The 19,466-nt window shown below is 43.5% G+C and overlaps 1 protein-coding gene across 4 annotated transcripts in view; it reads left to right on the forward strand.

Moving 5' to 3' along the window:
- The window catches only part of MBOAT2 (membrane bound O-acyltransferase domain containing 2), a 123,304-nt gene that overhangs the window by 75,857 nt on the left and 27,981 nt on the right, over positions 1-19,466 (forward strand). For 3 of the 4 annotated variants that reach the window (XM_043604586.1, XM_043604582.1, XM_043604584.1), the window contains exon 4: positions 9,726-9,821. The exons of the other annotated variant lie outside the window; for it this stretch is intronic. In XM_043604586.1, coding sequence (XP_043460521.1) covers positions 9,726-9,821 — 96 coding nt within the window. The remainder of the gene's footprint in view (positions 1-9,725; positions 9,822-19,466) is intronic. 4 annotated transcript variants of the gene reach the window in all.

The raw sequence follows: 19,466 nt of genomic DNA on the forward strand, positions 1-19,466 counted from the left end.
GTCAGTGCTCATCATGATAAGTGTACCCCGGTGGTGATTTTTAAAGAACAGAACTTTGAATTTCTTTTTCTAGTTTATTTATTTTTGAGAGAGAGAGAGACAGAGAGACAGAGTGTGAGAATCCAGGCTCCAGGCTCCAAGCTGTCAGCACAGAGCCTGACGCGGGACTTGAACCCACGAACCATGAGATCATGACCTGAGCCGAAGTTGGCCGCTTAACCAACTGAGCCACCCAGATGCCCCATAGAACTTTGAAATTTTGAAGTCTGTTTATCAAATTTTTGTTTCATAGCTTAGAGCTTTTTGTGTCTTTTCTAAGAAATCTTCATCTGCCCTAATATGTGAACATTTTCTTGTAGAAGTTTTATAGTTGTATTGTTTAGGCTTAGATCACTGATCCATTCTGAGTTCATTTTTGTGTGTGTTATGAGTTAAAGGTTGAAATGAACTTTTTTCTGTATGTAGATCCACTTGTCCCAGTATTGTTAACTGCAGATACCATCTTCTCTGTATTGGATTGCAACTCACCCTGTATGTTGTGGCTTTATTTCCAGACTATCTGCTCATTGGTCCATGTGACTAACCTTACACAAGACTCACACATCAGAATACGGACTTTCTTCTTATTTTGCCCTCCCCCTCTGCCTATACTTTCCAAGACCCTGTTTGGTCATATGGTTTTTGTTTTATAGCGTCCCCTGTGTTTTTAAAGCTGTCTCAAAAATTGCATAGAAGTGCAAAGGCTACAGATTAGCCAACAGTGTGTTTGAAAGAGGAGCGCATTTCGAGGTTTCACAACCCAGTGTAAGTACCTGACTTCAAGACTAAGTATAAGCAGAGGAGGAGGCAGAATAAGAAGACAGTAAGTTAGTGTTCAGATACGCGAGCCTTTCCCTGAAGCTGAGCTTCAGGTCATCTGAGCTCACACATCTGGGAAAGTGAACGGTTTAATTTGATTTCAGCACATGAAAACAATTACTCATTTGTTAGATTTTTTGTCTTTATTCCCGATAGGAATTTTGAACCTTTTGGTGATGATGTTACCTCTTGTCCTCCTTTCGGAAGAATTCTTTTTCATTTCCCCTCAGCACTTCTGGTTCATTAATCCCATAGTCCCTGAGTTCTGGGTTTTTCCTGAACAGTCTCCACGCTCTATCTGATACCTAAATGAATAGCTATTTTAGATGTGATTTCTCTTTTTGAAATGAGGCAGTGATTCAACATGTATATTTCTAAAAAGAAGAAAATGTTCTGTTCTATAACTCCCCAATGCGGTTGATTTGATACGAGTAATAATCGTATCAGGATGCTCTGGGCTGCAACGAGCAGAAATCCCAACTCCTGGTACACAATGGTGTGAACAGTATAGAAAGATTTACCTCCCAGAGCAAGAAGTCGTGAGGCAAGGCAGCTCTTTTTTATTTTTTTTATTTTTTTTATTTTTTTATTTTTAGGACAGAGAGAGACAGAGCATGAACGGGGGAGGGGCAGAGAGAGAGGGAGACACAGAATCGGAAACAGGCTCCAGGCTCTGAGCCATCATCAGCCCAGAGCCCGACGCGGGGCTCGAACTCCCGGACCGCGAGATCGTGACCTGGCTGAAGCCGGACGCTTAACCGACTGCGCCACCCAGGCGCCCCAAGGCAGCTCTTTTTGATTAGTTCAGCAACTCAGTCTCAATGAGGGCATCAAAAAGTTCTACTTTTTGTTCTACGTAACTTTTTTATTCTGCCTTCCTGGCGTATTGATTTGTCCTTCGGCTAGCTGCTTTTACAGGTGAAAGGTGGCCGCTGCACTTACAGATATGACAGTAGCAAGTGTCATACTTAAAGAAGGAGAGAAGCCTTTCTCCCATCCAAGTACTAACCAGGCCCGACCCTGCTTAGCTTCCGAGATCAGACGAGATCGGGCGCGTTCAGGGTGGTATGGCCGTAGACAGAGAGAAGCCTTTCTAAAAGCACCGTGTCAGGTTTCACTGACCAGACCTGAGTCGTATGCCTACCCATAAACCAGCAGGGAAGACAAGATTGCAGTTGATTGAGTTAGAGTCCTCAGGATCCCCGTGTCTGCCTCTTACAAGGGAGAGAAGGAGGGGTCAGAAGTGAGGTAACTCTCTTACCATCACACAGGATGTAATAAAAAGTGGCGGAGCCATCATTTACATCTAGATCAGTTCTGTCCGGAGTGTATTTGCTTGTCTATGTTTCCGTTTGAAGACATTCATTGAAATTCTTACCTTGAGCATCGCACTTACGATAACGCTGCACACACACGCATTGGCCTGTCTGCTTTTCCTCCGCTGCTGTGTGAGTGTGCAAAGTCAAAGGCTTGCCCCAGCACCTTGCCCTGTGTGATCTGACTCAAAAGAAAACAACAAAAGTTGGCCGTGCTTTTCCATCAGTTAGGAATGCATTTCAGTTGCAGATAATAGGGAAAAAGAATTCACCACCTAGGATTCTTTCTGGATATTAGGCTACTCAGAATCAATGCAGCAGGTCAACGTGTCATTGAGGAAGCAGGTTTCTTCTCTTGTTCTTTCATGCTGTCTTAGCCCGTTTGCCACCTCACAGGATGCAGGAGGGTTGCTACGACAGCCATCGCATCCATTTTCTAGGCAGAAAGAATTCAAAAGTGTGAAAAGCCACATCGGCTGTGTCTGTCCCCTTTTCTGCTTTCAGGAAAGCTATCTAGGACTGTACATTAGAAATACATTGTGGGGCACCTGGGTGGCTCAGTTGGTTGAGCGCCGACTTCGGCTCAGGTCATGATCTCGCAGTTCATGAGTTCGAGCCCTGCGTCGGGCTCTGTGCTTAGAGCCTGGAGCCTGCTTTGGATTCTGTGTCTCCCTCTCTCTCTGCCTGTCTCCCACTTGTGCTGCTTCTCTCTCCCCCCCAATAAATAAATAAACACTAAAAAATTTTTATAAAAAGAAACACATTGTGAGCCACAGATAGAATTCTAAATTTTCCAGTGTACACAGTTGAAAAAGTAAAAAAGAAATGTATTAATTTTAATGATATATTTTATTTTACCCAGTATATCCAAAATATAATCATTTCAAAATATAGTCAGTGTAAAAATTATTAACAGTGTGTCTGAAGTTCTTTTTTAAGGCCTCAAAAAGCAAAAGTGTATTTTACAGCTACAGAACATCTCAATTTAGACCAGCCACGTTTCAAGTGCTTCGTAACCACATGTGGCTGGTCAGTGGTACTTTCTAGGGACGCCAGATGCATAAATACACGTGCACAAGTTAACTATAAATGTTACTAATATAATGGATATATAGTTCATAACTTACAAATAATAAAATATGCAATACTCTTTATTGTAAATTTCGTAGAGCCAGTTGATTGTCATAGAATTCTTTCATTGATTTTTGCCAAACTCTTATAACTCACCACCTCTGGTTGCAGTTCAACCATGATATGACGTAATCAGACTACAAATAAATGTTGGGTTACCGACCAGTTCAGTAAAGAAGTTGCTTATGTCGTGGACAAACGAATGTTGTTCTACCAGGAATGTTGCTTGCTATTTCTGTTTATGTTAACAAATAAGATGAAAATGAGACCTTGAAGATGAATGTTGGAATTTCACTCATCTGTCCGTATGTGAGCAACTTCTTTTGCTGCATTGAAATAATAGGTTTTGCATAATGGAAGAGTATTTCCTCTTTCTTTGTTAGTTACACTACAATGGCTATAGTCATGGCACCCTTCTAAAAGATTAATGGGCGTTTCCTTCATCATTTTGTTCGGCATTTTAATTCTAATTTGGGTCAGTAAACCTGCCCATAAATTGGTTAGGCTTTAAGGACCATTACAGTTGCTGTTACAGCTGTTTAGCTGTACTGTTATAGGGTGAAAGCAACCCTAGACACATGTAAACAAATGGGCATGGGTGTGGCCAAATACAAAATTTTATTTACAAAGCTGGCGGTGAGCCAAGTTTGGTCTACAGCCTTTAGCTTGTTGATCCTTGGTTTCAATGATCAGGAAGATTTATATCATTTGCCAGTTTTTGTAGTGTAAATGCTTCACCACGGTAGCTTTAAAGTGACTAACTTGGAGTCCTTGAACGTGGGACTGGGAAGAAATGCTCCATAGCTCACCATTAGATAGTATTTTTGTCGTGCAGATGCAGGAGATGTAAATAGCCTCAAGAGCACAGAAAATAGCAAATGATAAGATGGAACTGAGAAGTGACGAGTTTTGAATATTTAATGCCTTTGTAATACTGTTTATTTAGTTTTATGTTCTATCACTTCATTTTTAATGATGGCTGTGTTTAACAACCAGTTTACAAAAATTCTTAAACTAACAGACTTTCGGAGCTGGCATGAGCCCAGTCTAGGACAGTGGCTACCATATTGGGCAACACAGATCTCAGACTTTTCCAGGAGCCTCATCTGACTTCTGCACGTGTCTCACAGACAAGATCTGTGTGTCCTGCCACTCTAGCTGCAAGAGAGGCTGGGGATTGGATATTCAGCCTTTGGGCCTCTACAGTAGAGGAAAGCAGGGGACAATGGAGATGGAAATACACATGGAGTAAATCAGCCTAGAATGTCTACTCCAGTTTTGTTCTAGAACTTTTTCCATGATATTATCAGTATATGTTTATATACACACAAATGTGTGTATATATGGACATCTGCATAGGGGGTTCTGGCACCTCAAGTGGGATTATTCTTTAGTTCACTTTTTCTGCTTAAGTGACTTTCATTATGTGTACATATAGGTGTCTCTAATGACTATTACCGAATTCCATAGTGTGGTTTTCTATTTATTATTTCCATTTATTTTAACTAATACTGAATTGGAGACATTTAGTTGGTTTTCTATTTTTATATATTTATATGAAGTATAAATTTCATATTACTGATAGTACTTTAGTGAATATCCATGTGTATATCCTTGTGAATATATGTAAGTATTTTTATTTTTTAGGATAGACTCCAGAAAGTGAAATTGGTAGTTCAGGGAGCAAGTACAGATTCTGAGGTGTACTGCAAAATCACTTGCCAAAAAAAGGGCTGTTTAAAATTTTGTCCCACCAACGGCATCTAAGAATGCCTGTTTTCCCTACCCAAACTGGATATTGCCCATTTTTAAACTTTTGGCAGTGATGTTGGGCAAGTAGTATTCTAATATGCATTTCTGGATTATTCCTATGAATTCCTGATCATTCTTTATCTTGAATCACATTTCTTTTTTTTTTAAGTTCATTTTTTTTTTAATAATCTCTCTATCCAACATGGGGCTTGAACCCACAGCCCTGAGATCAAGAGTCGCACACTCCAACAACTGAGCCAGCCAGGCACCCCTCACTTATTTTTCTAAATGGACTGGCTTTATAATTTTTTTTAACTCTATAATTTACTCATTCACATTCTCATCCATTTTCACTTCATTTCTTAAGTGAAATCTGATTTCTTAAGTGAGATCTGTTCATAATCTGGATTTTTGTACGTGTGCGTGTAGTGTGAACCAGGAAACGATTTTCTTTTTATTTCCGAAAGGAGAGCTAACTTTCTAACCTCTTTTACCTCATTCCTCCTTCTCCCACTCATTTCTGATGCCCACTTTATAGTCATAAACAGAAACTTCTAGTTGGATGAGTCTTTTTTTGAACTTGTCTGTTTGGTTAATCTTTTGATCTATTTATGAAACAATACTACTTCATAAATCACTGTGACGTGCTCTTTTGTCTGCTGGGATCCGGCGCGTCCTCCTCACCGCGTGTTTACTCAGTGTTCCAGAAGTCCTTGAAAGTCAGCTGGTCAGGTCCCACCCAAAGTATTGTTAGGATTTTGATTGGGATTGTGATGTTAAATTTAGAGATTAATTTCAGAAGAATGGGCTTTATGTTATTGGAATTTTCAAAATAAGTCTAAAATTAAGTTAATCTATAGTGACACATACACCGTTCCTTTCCTACTTCAAAAACTTCCATATCCTTTCTCCCAGGAATCCGTAGTGTCTCAGGCCAACAGAATACTTAGTGTTTTGGTAGATTTTTTTTTTTTTAAGATTTTTTTTTTTAATGTTTATTTATTTTTGAGAGAGTGGTGAGAGAGAGCATGCATGCACAAGTCAGGGAGGGGCAGAGAGAGAGGGAGAGAGAGAATCCCAAGCAGGCTCCACGCTGTCAGCACAGAGCTCAGTGTGGGGCTTGATCTCACAACCGTGAGATCATGACCTGCGCCAGACGCTTAACCGACTGAGCAAGAGCCAGACGCTTAACCGACTGAGCCACCCAGATGCCCCTATTATTATTATTCATGGTTCTATGTGTTGGCTAGATTCGGCGGGACAGTTTTTGCTTGAGTTCTTACGTGGTTGCTATTAACTGTTGGCTGGAACTGCAGTCATTTGAAAGCTTAACTACTTGACATCCAAGGTGGTTTCCTTCCACGGCTGGCGGTTGATGTTGGCTGTGGGCCGGGAGGTCAGCGGGGATTGTTACTTCTCCACGTGGGTGCCATCTGCTCACATGGGTGGTGGGGCTCAGAGTGCTAAGGACAAGCATTTGAGATGGAGAACACTGCAAGACTTCTGCTGACCGGGCCTTGAAGTTTCAGGAAGTCATTTCCATTATGTTCTATTTGGTAAACCAAGTTATTAAGTCCAGCCCGGATTCTAGGGGAAGAGAATTCTATTCCAGCTCATGTTCAGAGCTGCATGTGCAGTAGGGTTTTTACTGGGGGCGGTGACCTGTACTCTGGCCTGCGCAGTTTACAGTGCATCCCGCATGAACAGTATTCTGACTTCCTCTCAAGACCCCCAGGGTGTCACCTCCTTACGGCATCTGGCGTGACCCCTCCATCTCGTCGTCTAAGTCAGGTCTGCTATGGATGAGGCTTCTTCAGTGTGGTTCCTCAAGGACAGCTCTTGGCCATGTGAGGACCAGTGCGCTAATGGCGCCGGTTTTTGCACCCCTCCCCCTAGTACCCAGTATATAGTGGTGAACAGTGATAGGATACTTGTAGTAGATCCTTCTGTTAAAAAAAAAAGGAGAAGAATGCAAGTCGCTTAGCAATCTCTGGTCCATAGTTACTGTGGGATCCAGATGGACACCTGTTAGCCGTGCCTTGAGTGGTGCCCCCATCTAGTCCCTGTGAGCTGGTCTCAGTGGCTCTTTATCCACACCCTGAGCTGTCCTTCCTTTTTATACAAGAGGTAGCCAGATTTTGCCGTTGAATAACTTTCTCAGCCCACTACCTACCAGTAGATAACTGGGGACGTGAAAATCTCTTCGTTTTGAACTGTTTCTCCCTTGGAGTCCAGTCTTGTGTAACTCTCTTGAAAACTGATGCGGGCTTCCTGTGTGTCCAACTAGAAATCTCCTGCATTTGACCGAAGCCACACCCACAGACCTCTTTCAGACAGTCTCCCTTTTCTTTGCTCTGAAAGTGCTGTGGGACAGCATCCTCCAGGTTCTTGTCTAGCAGAGTGTCTAAGAGGCATAACCTTGAGATTCGTGGCAACTGCTGTTTTTTTCTGAGAGGTTCTCTAAAGGTGTGCCCTTACGTCTCCCTGAGGTGCCATGTGGAACAGTACCTCTCGACTGATCCTCACTGTGATTGCTTGAAGAATATTTTGTGACCGGAAAGATTGTCCTGAGCTCTTTTTTTTTTCTCTCTCTCTCTAAATTCTGCTAAACACCTGAACACTTCTCTTTTTTAGTTCATTGCTCTGTATCCATATTTTGTCGTATGTGCCTAAAAGGAACCCGTTAGCGCTTCTGGAAGGTATGCTTTCTATTTTCCACATCAGAGTGAGCAGCAGTGTTTCTGTAGCTTCCGATTACAATTTCCTGACTGCTCTACATGTTCACTAGCAATTCCCTTCAGGCCTTTACTGCTTCCACCTGCCACGCGATCCCAAAGCCCGTACTGTGTGCTCCAGGTTTTTCTTATGGTAGCACCCCATTTTCACTTACCGATTTCTCTTCTGATTATACCACTCTACCAAACTGCAGTGGCCTCAAACAAGTAGGTATGTTATTTTGCAAATGACATCGTGGGTCAGGAATTCTGGAAAGGTTCAACGGGATAGATCGTCTCTTTTTGATAGGGCGTCCGCGTCGTCACCCACACATCTCACAACGTGGTGTCTGTCTCACTCTCTCTCCTACGTGGTGTCTCATCCTCCAGAACTTCTGCATGTGGTGATCTCCCCATAGTCACCCTTCTTTCCTGACCACCAGCTTCCAAAAGGCAAGAAGTAGAAAGTGCCAGGCCAATTGCGGGCTGTCCTCGGAACTAGCACAGTGTTACTGCCGTAATCTACTGGTCAGAGGAGTTGAAGGCCAACCGGGTTCAAAGTGGGTAGAGAAGTAGACTCTTGTTCTTAACGGGGGGAGGGGCAAAAGGTCAGGTTGTAGAAGACCATATGAAATGAGATATTGTAGCCAGATGTCAATCAATCACATGATTTTTAGAAATTGTGATTTGTGGACTGTGTGTGCATGAGTATGTGTGTGTGCTATTTTGTTACAGCTATTGGGAGTATATTAGCTTTGTAAAACATTTCAATTAGCAAGCTATCCTCCTTTCCCCCCCCCCCCCCGACCTCAGGAATAATTCAAATAGATCAAATTACCTATATGTCTAAAGTTTAAAAGATCTCTTTCATAAAACTACCTAAATTGCCTACACAAGAAACTTAAGATTTTAAGTTAACCAAATATATTGTTTTTTACCCTATCGGTTCCTTCTGTATTATCAATGTTTTAGAAAGTATGTCCCCAGTTTGAGAACATTTGAATATTTATCCACATTTCCTGTGTGTTTTGGTTTTAATGTTGTGCAGTAATTCCTTTTTTTAAATTTTTTAAATGTTTATTTATTTTTGAGAGAGAGAGAGTGAGTTCAAGTGGGGTAGGGGAGACCCAGACTCTGAAACAGGCTCCAGGCCCTGAGCTGTCAGCACAGAGCCCAGTTTGGGGCTCAAGCCCATTTACCACGAAATCATGACCAGAGCTGAAGTTGGACGCTTAACCGACTGAGCCACTCAGGCGCCCCTTAATGTCGTACAGTAATTCTTTAGTTCATCTGGAATTATCTTGTTAACTATTTAGATGATAATCCGGCCCTGCTAATTTGCATTGCAGCCTTTATCTATGCAATTTTAAGTGTTCTAGAATCTGTTTCTGGTCTCTTCTATTGATATGCAAATTATTTTCCATACTGTGTGTTTAAATATTGTAACTGTCCCAAGCACCTTGAGATGTGAAAATCACTAAATGTTCATGCTTGTAATATGTGAGTAAATGCTACCTGATCCACACTAAAGATGTATGATTTTAAACTGTTGAGAACAAGAATTTATTTAATGTATGATCTAGCCACACATTTTTGTGCCAAATTGTGTTTTCTAAAAAGGAAGAATAAATAGAAAAATTACCGATACTCACAGTTTTATACTTGTGAACATGACTTTCAAATCTGTCATGTGGGTTATGGAGGTCTTTCAGAAGGAAAAAAATAATGAAAGCATTGATTAAATGGATTTACCATTGAAGGTGGTACAAAAGTCAAGTAAACTAGGTACTAGTAAAGAGTTTTTACAGTTTATTGAAGAAAGCCATTTGTGGAGTAGATCTAGAAATATTTAATTTTTGAACCATATCATATAGTTAATAAAGTATTTTAAAATGTATTCTCTAATAAAATGAATCTTTTATTTTCACTAATCTAGTTTGTTTCTGTTTTCCAGATATTGTTTTGTGTTTGCTTTGGGATACCTCACAGTGTGCCAAATTACTAGAGTCTATATCTTTGATTATGGACAATATTCTGCTGATTTTTCAGGGTAAGAGTAAAACTTTGATTCAGTAGCCCGTTTTATCTACTGTCACGTTGGTGGAAGGACAGCCTATGGTTGCATTTAGTAGTTCTAATGAAAAGCTATTGACAAACGTTTTTGTTGAAAATTCCTCTATGAGCTGAGACGTTTTCTTCATGTAAAGTGGCCTTTTGTAGTGCTTATAAGTCACAAAAATAACCTGTCCTTTTAAGTTGACTTCTATAAAATTGCCAAATACGTAGCAATTGAATTTGTCGTATGGCATTCTGATCTTGAAAGCATTTCCTAATTTCACAGAAATCTCTGCCATCAGTTATAACTGTTGAAAACCATCCCCCTTCAGCCTGTATCCTTGAGTCTCTTTCTTTGATCTCTTGAGCGAATCCCTTTTTGTACAGTCATTCACCAGCTTCTCTGTAAGATCTGGTCACTTCTGCTTCTTAACAGCCCCTGAGACTTTTCTTTGGGCCAGAGGTCCTCTGAATTTTCTAGAGCAGACATTTGAATATGTGTTTTGGTTGCATGCATTTTCACTTTCGTGGAATGTTCTGCTTTCTTATGTCTGCACTCAACTGAGCAGTGGAAAGGACTTCTGGCTTTTTTGTTCCTTCAAAGGGGTCGTGGTCTAGCTGCTCCATGGCACTCTTTGTCCTGCAACAGGCTGATGAAATGTCTATTCCAAAATAAACATAGGCCGATCCTTAAGGACTGACTTGCTTACCATCCTTATCAAGGGACCTCTGCGAAGGATAAGCAAAGTAGAAAAAATAAAGTATGTCATGGCATCTCTGAAAAAAGGTTATTCAACGTTAGAAATGGACCAAAGTTGTATGAGCTTAGAGAAAAATTACTGCTATGAAACAAGAGAATTCTAGAAGTTGAAATTTTCTTTTTCTCCTTAATGGGATTCAAGTAGATTTTACTTTTTTAAAACAGATTAAAAAAATAGATTTGGATGAAAGGAGATCGCATGCAAAAGAACAAACAAATCAAGCCGAAACACACTGATTAAATACACTTTACAAACTAGTTAAATTAGCAATATATCGGGTAGAATAGAGAAATATACTCGGAATTTAGAAAAGGAGAATAGATGCTGGCGGTCTAGCTTATAAATAATAGATATTCTTGGACAAAAAGAGCTAATGGATGGAATCAGTAAACATATTGGGCACTGAAAATCTTCACGAACTTGAAGGTGTAAGCCCGGTCACACGTTGTCATTAGGGTATGAGAGTAGGACCTAGTTGTGAATGTTTACAAGAGTCAAGATCACTTAGACGGTTTAGTCTTCCTGGGAACAGTTACCCTACTGTTCATCGCGGTATCCGTAGTGTTTAGCACATGGTGACATTGAATAAACCCTTAGTGGATCAATAATAATAATACCTCAGTTAAGAGGAAAGTAGAAAATACAGTGAGAAAAATGGGGGAAAACAACAAACACAGAGTAGAAAACCTGAGCAGTGCAGGCAAAGCTGTGCTATCCAAGATAAGTTCAGAGCTTACTGGGGCACCTTGGGGGGCTCAGTGGGTTCAGCATCCGACTTCAGCTCAAGTCATGATCTCGTGGTTCGTGGGTTCGAGCCCCGCGTTGGGCCTTGTGCTGACAGCTCAGAGCCTGGAGCCTGCCTCAGATTCTGTCTCTCTCTCTCTCTCTCTCTCTCTCTCTCTCTGCCCCTCCTCTGCTCACGCTCTGTCTCTCTCTTTCTCTTTCAAAAATAAACATTAAAAAAAAAATTCAGAGCGTTAGTGCTTGTGTTACAGTGAATGAAGAATGAATGAATTAAGCCTTTAGTACGAAATAGAAACAAAAAGAATACTCTTGACTAATTCAGTTTATGCATGTAGATAACAGAAATGTGAACATTAGCAGCTAGAAGTTAATACTGTAAAATCATGAATTTTCAAATGGCCTTCTTCAGTGCTAGGACACTGTAGCCATGTTCCAGGGACACTAAGCAGGTGAGGCTGTCCCCTCTAGTCTCACTTCAGCCACAACTGCTCTGTGTCTCTAGCTTATATTTTGGGATTCCACATATACTTCATTTAACAAATATTGTGCTGCTTATATTTTTAAACTGCCAGATTTTTATTTTTTTTTTAATTTTTTTTAGTGTTTGTTTATTCTTGAGACAGAGACAGAGTGTGAACAGGGATGGGGCAGAGAGAGAGGGAGACACAGAATCCGAAACAGGCTCCAGTCTCTGAGCTGTCAGCACAGAGCCCGACGCGGGGCTCGAACCCACGAACCGTGAGATCATGACCTGAGCTGAAGTCGGACGCTTAACTGACTGAGCCACCCAGGCGCCCCTAAACTTCCAGATTTAAAAACCAGTCTAACATAGCTAAATTGAGCTCATTGATGCGGTTCTTGTGAGTACAGATTTGCGTGACACAGTGTTTACTGGGCCCTCACAACTGCTCTTTTGGTTGATCTGGTCATCACCTTTCTGATTTCTCAAACCTGACATTCTAAACTTGTTACTGTCTAGCTGGAGATAGGCTCACACTGTTAAAACATCATCATTTCAGTGGCTTAACATAATACGTGTTTATTTCTCAGCCACTTTGATGGTCCACTGAATAGGGAGCCTTTGCTTCACACAGTCATTTAGGGAAGCTTCTTTCTTAGGGCTTCACCTCCGTCAGCATCTCTGGAATCCTTTTTTTTATTAAAAGGATTATTTTTTAATGTGTATTTTAGAGAGAGAGTGCGCACAAGTAGGGGACGGGCAGGGAGAGAGGGAGACACAGAATCCGAAGCAGGCTCCAGGCTCTGAGCTGTCAGCACAGAGCCCCACGCAGGGCTTGAACCCACGACCCATGAGATCATGCCCTGAGCCTAAGTTGGAAGCTAAACCACCTGAGCCCCCAGGTGCCCCTGGAATTCTCTTGATTACGCTGATGGAGACGCTATTGGGGAGCAGAGGGAGAGCATGCTTCCTCACCACTGCTGCTCACCCCCGATTGGAAAAGACTGCTTATGTGGCCCACAAATTAGAGGGTAGTTTGCAGTAAGAGCAAAACGCGTGTTTAAAAATAGCTTTATATGGTGTGGCTTTATTTTGCTGAAATGTAAAATTTCATTTAAAAAATTTTTTTAATGTTTATTCATTTTTGAGAGAGACAGAGCATGAGTAGGGTAGGAGCAGAGAGAGAGGGAGACAAAATCCGAAGCAGGCTCCAGGCTCCGAGCTGTCAGCACAGAGCCCAACGCGGGGCTCGAACTCTTGAACCATGAGATGTGACCTGAGCCAAAGTCAGATGCTCAACCAACTGAGCCACCCAGGCGCCCCTAAAATTTCACTTAAATACTTAAATATAATTTACAAATGTTTAAGTATGTGGAAGAAAACAACATAGCATTTTAAATATAAACCTGATACAAAACTCCTAGTTTAATGTGTAATTTTTATCCATTAGGAGGAGACATTTGATCATCATCAGTAAACTGATAAAGATTAGGCAGAGACAAATTAGCTGAAAGAGGCCTTCTGGGAGAATGAAGCTGAAGGGCTTTTTTTCTTATTGGTCACAGGACAGAGAAGAAGCCATCTAGAGGCAGACTTTCCCCTTAATGAAATATTTAGGCATTTAGAAGCCTTGAGCGTGTTATAATACGAGCAGAAAAGATCCTAACTTGAACCTAATTAGGGTAAATATCCAAAATGTTGGGCGTCTGAAGAAGGTAGAGTTGAATACAGTGGCCATCCTTTGTCCTGAACTGTGCTGTTGCCTTGAAGCTGGCCGCACAGGAGGTGGAACCAGGCTCTTGCTGAGGAACCGCATGGGAACCCTTCCGTCCGGGGCAGTGTTTCTTGCCTGAGGCACAGGAAACTGATATTGTGCCTGTATATGAATGTGAACATCTGTGTGTTTGGGGTGGGGAGTGGGACATGAGTTCAAGATACATTTGAAATGTTGATCAGATTAAAGGGACTCGTTCTTAACAGAAGTTCCTTTTTGCAGAAAGGTCGAAAACCACTGTAGTCTTGACTTTCGTGGTAGCCTTAGAAAATAGAGGAGACATTAAAATAATTAAATAACTTCCCTTTAGATTAGCAATAACCAGTTAGCAAGTATAATAAAGGATCCTAGCTTCACAAGCAATGAAAACCATCACAATGTCTACCTGAGAATACACGTAAGAAGAAATGCACAGGACCTCAGTGTAGAAAACTGTAAAACTTTACTGTAGGATATAAAAGAACCCTAACGGGAGAAATATCTTGTTATTCAGACGGTAAAATTTAATATTATAAAGATGGGAATTCCTCTCAAGTTAATCTGTAGGTGTAATGCAGTTCAAGGTGGGGTTTTGAGGGAAATTAGATGACTTGAAAAGTTCCTCTAGAAGTAGAAATGCTCGAGAGTAGCAATTTCAGTACAAACCACACTCCTGTTTGTAAAGTAGCCGTCATTTAACTATTACAGGACTGACACGGGAGTAGATGACACAGTGAAGCCAGAGGAGAGAAGCAGACCCATTGATCCAAGAAATACAGGGACGGAATAGAAACGGTGGGAGAGTAGCTCCGTGGGGAGAGCCCTTCTCGATTATTAAGTAAATGGTGTTGAGACAAAAGAAAGGTTACTGCTTTCCTTCTATGTAGGTAAAGAACTTGTAGACGGAAGTAAGAGCAAACTTGTGTGGCAGAAAGGTAATGAGTTCTGATTGGAGTATGTTGACTTTTGAAGGGGTAGCTGACTGCATCCACCAAAAGAGATGTACAGGACATAATTTTCCATTCAAATTAAGGCTGTGTCTTAGAGCTAACCACGTGGTATCAGATGCTCAGCAGACGTTTCATTACCGCTTACTCCTGTGTGTCCGTTCAGCTACGATTTATGGAGCACACGCTCTACCTTTTGCGAGGTGCTCAGTACTTTTGTAAGTGACAGTCCTGTCCGGCATAAGGGACAGACCGTTTGGTCTAAGAGCTACAGGTGCGATTGTCGCACGCACTCCTAGAAAGCCTCGTTTGCGTCTGATTGTAGATTCTCTGTGCCGCGTGCCGAGCTCTGGAAGGCCTCTCGCTCTCACGCTGTGCCCAGTAACTGTGTTGCAAGTGGGATGGATGTAAATTATTCAGCCCAACCGCTAAACGGCAGTGTTCCATTGACCCTGTTTTGTCCCTTGGGAGCATCTCCCACACCTTGACCTACATTTGTTTGGAGGAAACATTCTGTCTGGCTGCCACTAACGTAGGTCAAGTTACCAAGAGTAGACGGGCTAATAATCTGTGGCTTGATTTGTCTGGTTTCTGCCCGCCGCAGGCCTTTTCTACCGTTACATCCGTTCACAGAGCAGCGTGCTTTAATGAGATTTATCAGAAGTCTTCGGTTTTCTTGGGACTCTGAGCCCTCACGGTGTGTGCCCGGCTCTGCCCCGCAGCCCCGTCCCGGCTGCCTTCCTCAGTCGTCTGATGCCCACGGCCCTGCTCTCCTGTCAGTACATTTGCCTTTGCGCCCAGTCCGTCCGTCCCCTGTGCTCGGGGCGCCCTTCCTGTCCAGCCATCGGTGCCTGTCCACCACGGCTAAGCTTACGGGCCCAGATGACAGGACTCCAATTCGAGGTTTTCCCCTGGGTTTGAATTTTCTGTCATCCCTGCACGCCTTTCTTCAGATGCCTCGTTTGGCTCATGACACTTTTTTATATAGTTATTCACATACCTGTTCATCTCCTGTTTTAGTGAGAAAGCCTCATCAGAGACTGCACTTTACAGCTAATTATCGTGTCCCCCCAGGGCCTTATGCTTTAGTAGCAACTCCACTGTTTAGTAAAGAAGGTTTTATCAAACATTTGCTGTCTCTCAGATACTGTTCGAGGTATTTGTCATACTGCTGCATTATTTAATCCACCCAGTGTTACTTTTATCTGTTTTTTAGATAATAACTTGGAGGGGGGCTGAAATAGCTTCCCAGTCTTCCAAATTGATCAGTGGTGGGGTCAGGATTTAAGTGGGGTTTTCCGACTCCTGTCCCGCTGCCTGTTCACTGCCCACATCTCCACCCGAGTGTCCAGGAGGCAGCTCGCACTGGACACGCCTGAAACAGACTCCCCGATGCCCTCTCTGCCCCTCCTGTGATCCTTCTCCCTTGCCTCTGTCCTTCTGCATGGTTGCTCCGGTCAAAAACCTTGGCAGCATCGGGTCTCAAGCCCTGCCTCGTATCCATTGTCAGACCGTCGGCCGATCCTGTCGTCTTTACCGTGACATGGTGGCCAGGCTCCGCATCAGACCACACGTGCTATCACCCTGGTCTGAGCCACCACCCTCTCCTGCCCACTTATCCCCCTGCAGCTCCTCAGTCTTTTTTTAAGAAGTTTGGTTTTCTCATTTTGTTTAACTGTATTTATTTTGAGAGAGAGAGAGAGAGAGAGAGAGGATGTGAGCAGGGGAGGGGCAGAGAGAGAGAGAATCCCAGGCAGCCTCCATGCTGTCTGTGCAGAGCCTGACATGGGGCTTGAACTCATGAACTGTGAGATCATGACTTAAACCAAGAGTCTGACGCTCAACTGAGGGAGCCACCCAGGCACCCCTCCTCAGTCTTTTCAGCCCAGAGTCAGAATTCACCCATTTATTTTTTATTTTTTTTAAATGTTTATTTATTTTTGAGACAGAGTGAGACAGAGCATGAATGGGGGAGGAGCAGAGAGAGAGGGAGACCCAGAATCCGAAGCAGGCTCCAGGCTCTGAGCTGTCAGCACAGAGCCTGACCTGGGGCTTGAACCCATGGACCGTGAGATCACGGCCTGAGCTGAAGTCAGAAGTTCAACCGACTGAGCCTCCCAGGCGCCCCTAGAATTCACCCATTTAACACCAAGTTACTTCCGTGCGGAAACCCGCCCTCGCGTGGGTCACTCAGCTCCAGAAGCCTGCTGGGTCTGACCCTGACCGCTGCCCCTGCATGTCCCCATCCTCCCTCTGCACCTCCTCTCATCCCACCAGTGGCCTTCTGTCTCCCCACGTGCTAGTCACGCTTCTATTGAACTGTTGTTGAACTGCTTTCCTCCTTCCTGAACATTCTTACCCCTTCAGGCTGCTCTCTGCCTTGTTCTCACTTGAAATGTCACCTTCAGGGTGAGGCCAGGTCTCCTCCCTTCTCCCCCCACCCTGCTTTGTGCCTGCGGTCAGCACTTGGCAGCATCTGGCGTAGGATGAGTTCACCTGTTGACTGCTTCATTATCTCTCTCTGTCCGATGCACCGTGAGGTCCGCGGCCCCGAGAACTTCACCTTGTGCACGGTTGTGTCTCCAGCATCTGGTTTCTTGTAGGTGCTTGTTAGATACCTGTTTCTGAACGAGGGAGTAAAGTGAACGAATGAACGTGGCTCAGAAACCCGTGGCCCTCTCCGTGATGACTCACTGCGTTTTCTTTGGCATTCGGTATGTGGGGCTTATTTTGGCCTCGGTGGGTTTTGCTGTTTGTGGAGGAAAGAGAGGACCACAGTGGAGAGCTGACAGTTGGGCTCTGTTGTCAGGTGACTTGCACCCAGTGGCAAGCTGACCTTTGACCCGGCAGGTGCTTGCGGTTGATGGCGCTAGAGATAGCCTCTCCTGGAGGTAAGGGGCAATTGAGGCAGCGACTGTTCTTTTCAGCATTCGGTTTCTCTTTTATTTATTTTTAATTTTTTTTAATGTTTATTTGTTTTTGAGAGAGAGAGACAGAGAGAGAGAGCGAGACAGAGCATGAGTGGGGGAGGGGCAGAGAGAGAGGGAGACACAGAATCCGAAGCAGGCTCCAGGCTCTGAGCTGTCGGCACAGGGCCCGACGCGGGGCTCGAACCCGCAAACTGAGATCATGACCTGAGCCGAAGTCGGACGCTCAACCGACTGAGCCACCCAGGCGCTCCTCAGCATTCAGTTTCTAATAATGTTGAACTACAGCTGAATTGTACTGTATGAAAGAACTAAACCAACTCTTCTCATTATCTGTAGAGACAAAAAAATGTAAGTGTTTTTTAAATTTTTGTATCCTTTTGTTTTTTAAATTTCAACAAGTGTAGAGCTTTTAGTTGTTGTAGCAGGTAGGGTTTTTGTTTTCCTTGTTTAATATTACCTGAAACTGTCTCGTCAGCTGAAGTATTTCTCCTGAAACGTTAGATTCCACATTTCCGCACATTCCTAGCCGAGTGCCACGGGAAGTAAATCTGTGTACTTCCACCTAAATACAGCGATGTCATCATGTGGAAGGTACAGGTACCTCTGTCTGCGGCCCTGAGCTCCCCCGTTGGAGATCCTGAGGCCGTCCACCCCCTCCCTCCTCCATCCCTGACTCTGCCACAGGGAAGGCAGAGGGTCTCTTTTGAAATTTTTTTTATATATTTAAAACAAATTTTTGTTTAACGTTTATGTATTATTTTTGAGACAGAGCATGAACGAGGAAGGGGCAGAGAGAGGAGACACACAGAATCCGAAGCAGGCTCCAGGCTCCGAGCTGTCGGCACAGAGCCCGACATGGGTCTTGAACCCGTGAACCGTGAGATCGTGACCTGAGCCGAAGTCGGACGCTCAACTGACTGAGCCACCCAGGCGCCCCTCAGAGGGTCTTTCTGATTCGTGTCAGGTGATCTCAGACTTCCTAGGACCCTGGAAGCGATTAGCATTTGGACACTCCGGTAGATGCGAAGTCAGCAAGTAGTTGAGATGTCAGTAAAGGTCCAAGTGAAATCATGTGTGAGTCACTGAAACAGGTTTTTGTGAACAGAGTGCCCTCTCAAGAAGACCCACAGCAGGTACTCTCTGAGAACAGTGGAGTTGTTTTCGTTTACAAGTGTTTTCTCCACACCCTGGGTTCTGCCGTAACGAGGTAAAGTTGGTCCTGCTCCGGTCGGCTTCCTGGTCAGGCACATGGCCCGTGTTGGCCTCGTGTGTCCATTTCCCCCTCTGGTTTACTTTTCTCAGCTCTCAGTGATCTGTTCATGCCTTGCTGAACTTTCACTGTAGTACTGGCTTACTTTCACTTATAACCCACTCCTTTTTTACTGTCACATTCACCACCCCCTGACCCCACCCCGTGACAGGTTGGACCAGAGGCCCTGGAACTGCCACCCATTTAAAACCAAAGGGAATAGTCGGGGCTAACCATCACCAGTAAAGGGAACAAGAAGATGCCGAGACGTTTTTGCAAACCAGTCGGTCCTTTGAACCCGTGTATATGTCTAGTGCCCCAGGTGCAAAGATAAATAAGTCGGCGTTCCTGATGTTCAGTAGCCCAGGGTTTTTTGTGGTGACAGGAAAGCAAACAGAAAAATGACAAACGGTATGGCAAATGCTTTCAAGCACAGATGAGAATGGACAGGCTAGAGGGAGTCCGACCAACCTGTAGAAGGAGTAAGAGATGTTGACCGGACGCTTAGAGGAGGCCGTTTATTTAGCGTTTCTAAAATATTTACTCAGCACCTCTCTTGTGCTAGGCACTGTGGGTTCAGTGGTGAAAAAGGCTGTTGGTTCCTTACCTCGTGGACTTTCTGGAGAGGAAAGACAGATTGTAAACCAACAATGAAACAGCCACGAACGTGAAAATATTTTGGAGGAGGAAAACAAGAAGCTGGGGTTAAGTGAAGGGCGAGTGTGGGCATCGTGGCAGAGGGGCTTAAGGTGGAGCTGTCCACGGGCCTCTTGGGCAAAGTGATTCCTCAGCTGTC

Source organism: Prionailurus bengalensis, chromosome A3, assembly GCF_016509475.1.
Source record: "Prionailurus bengalensis isolate Pbe53 chromosome A3, Fcat_Pben_1.1_paternal_pri, whole genome shotgun sequence".
Lineage (NCBI taxonomy): Eukaryota > Metazoa > Chordata > Mammalia > Carnivora > Felidae > Prionailurus > Prionailurus bengalensis.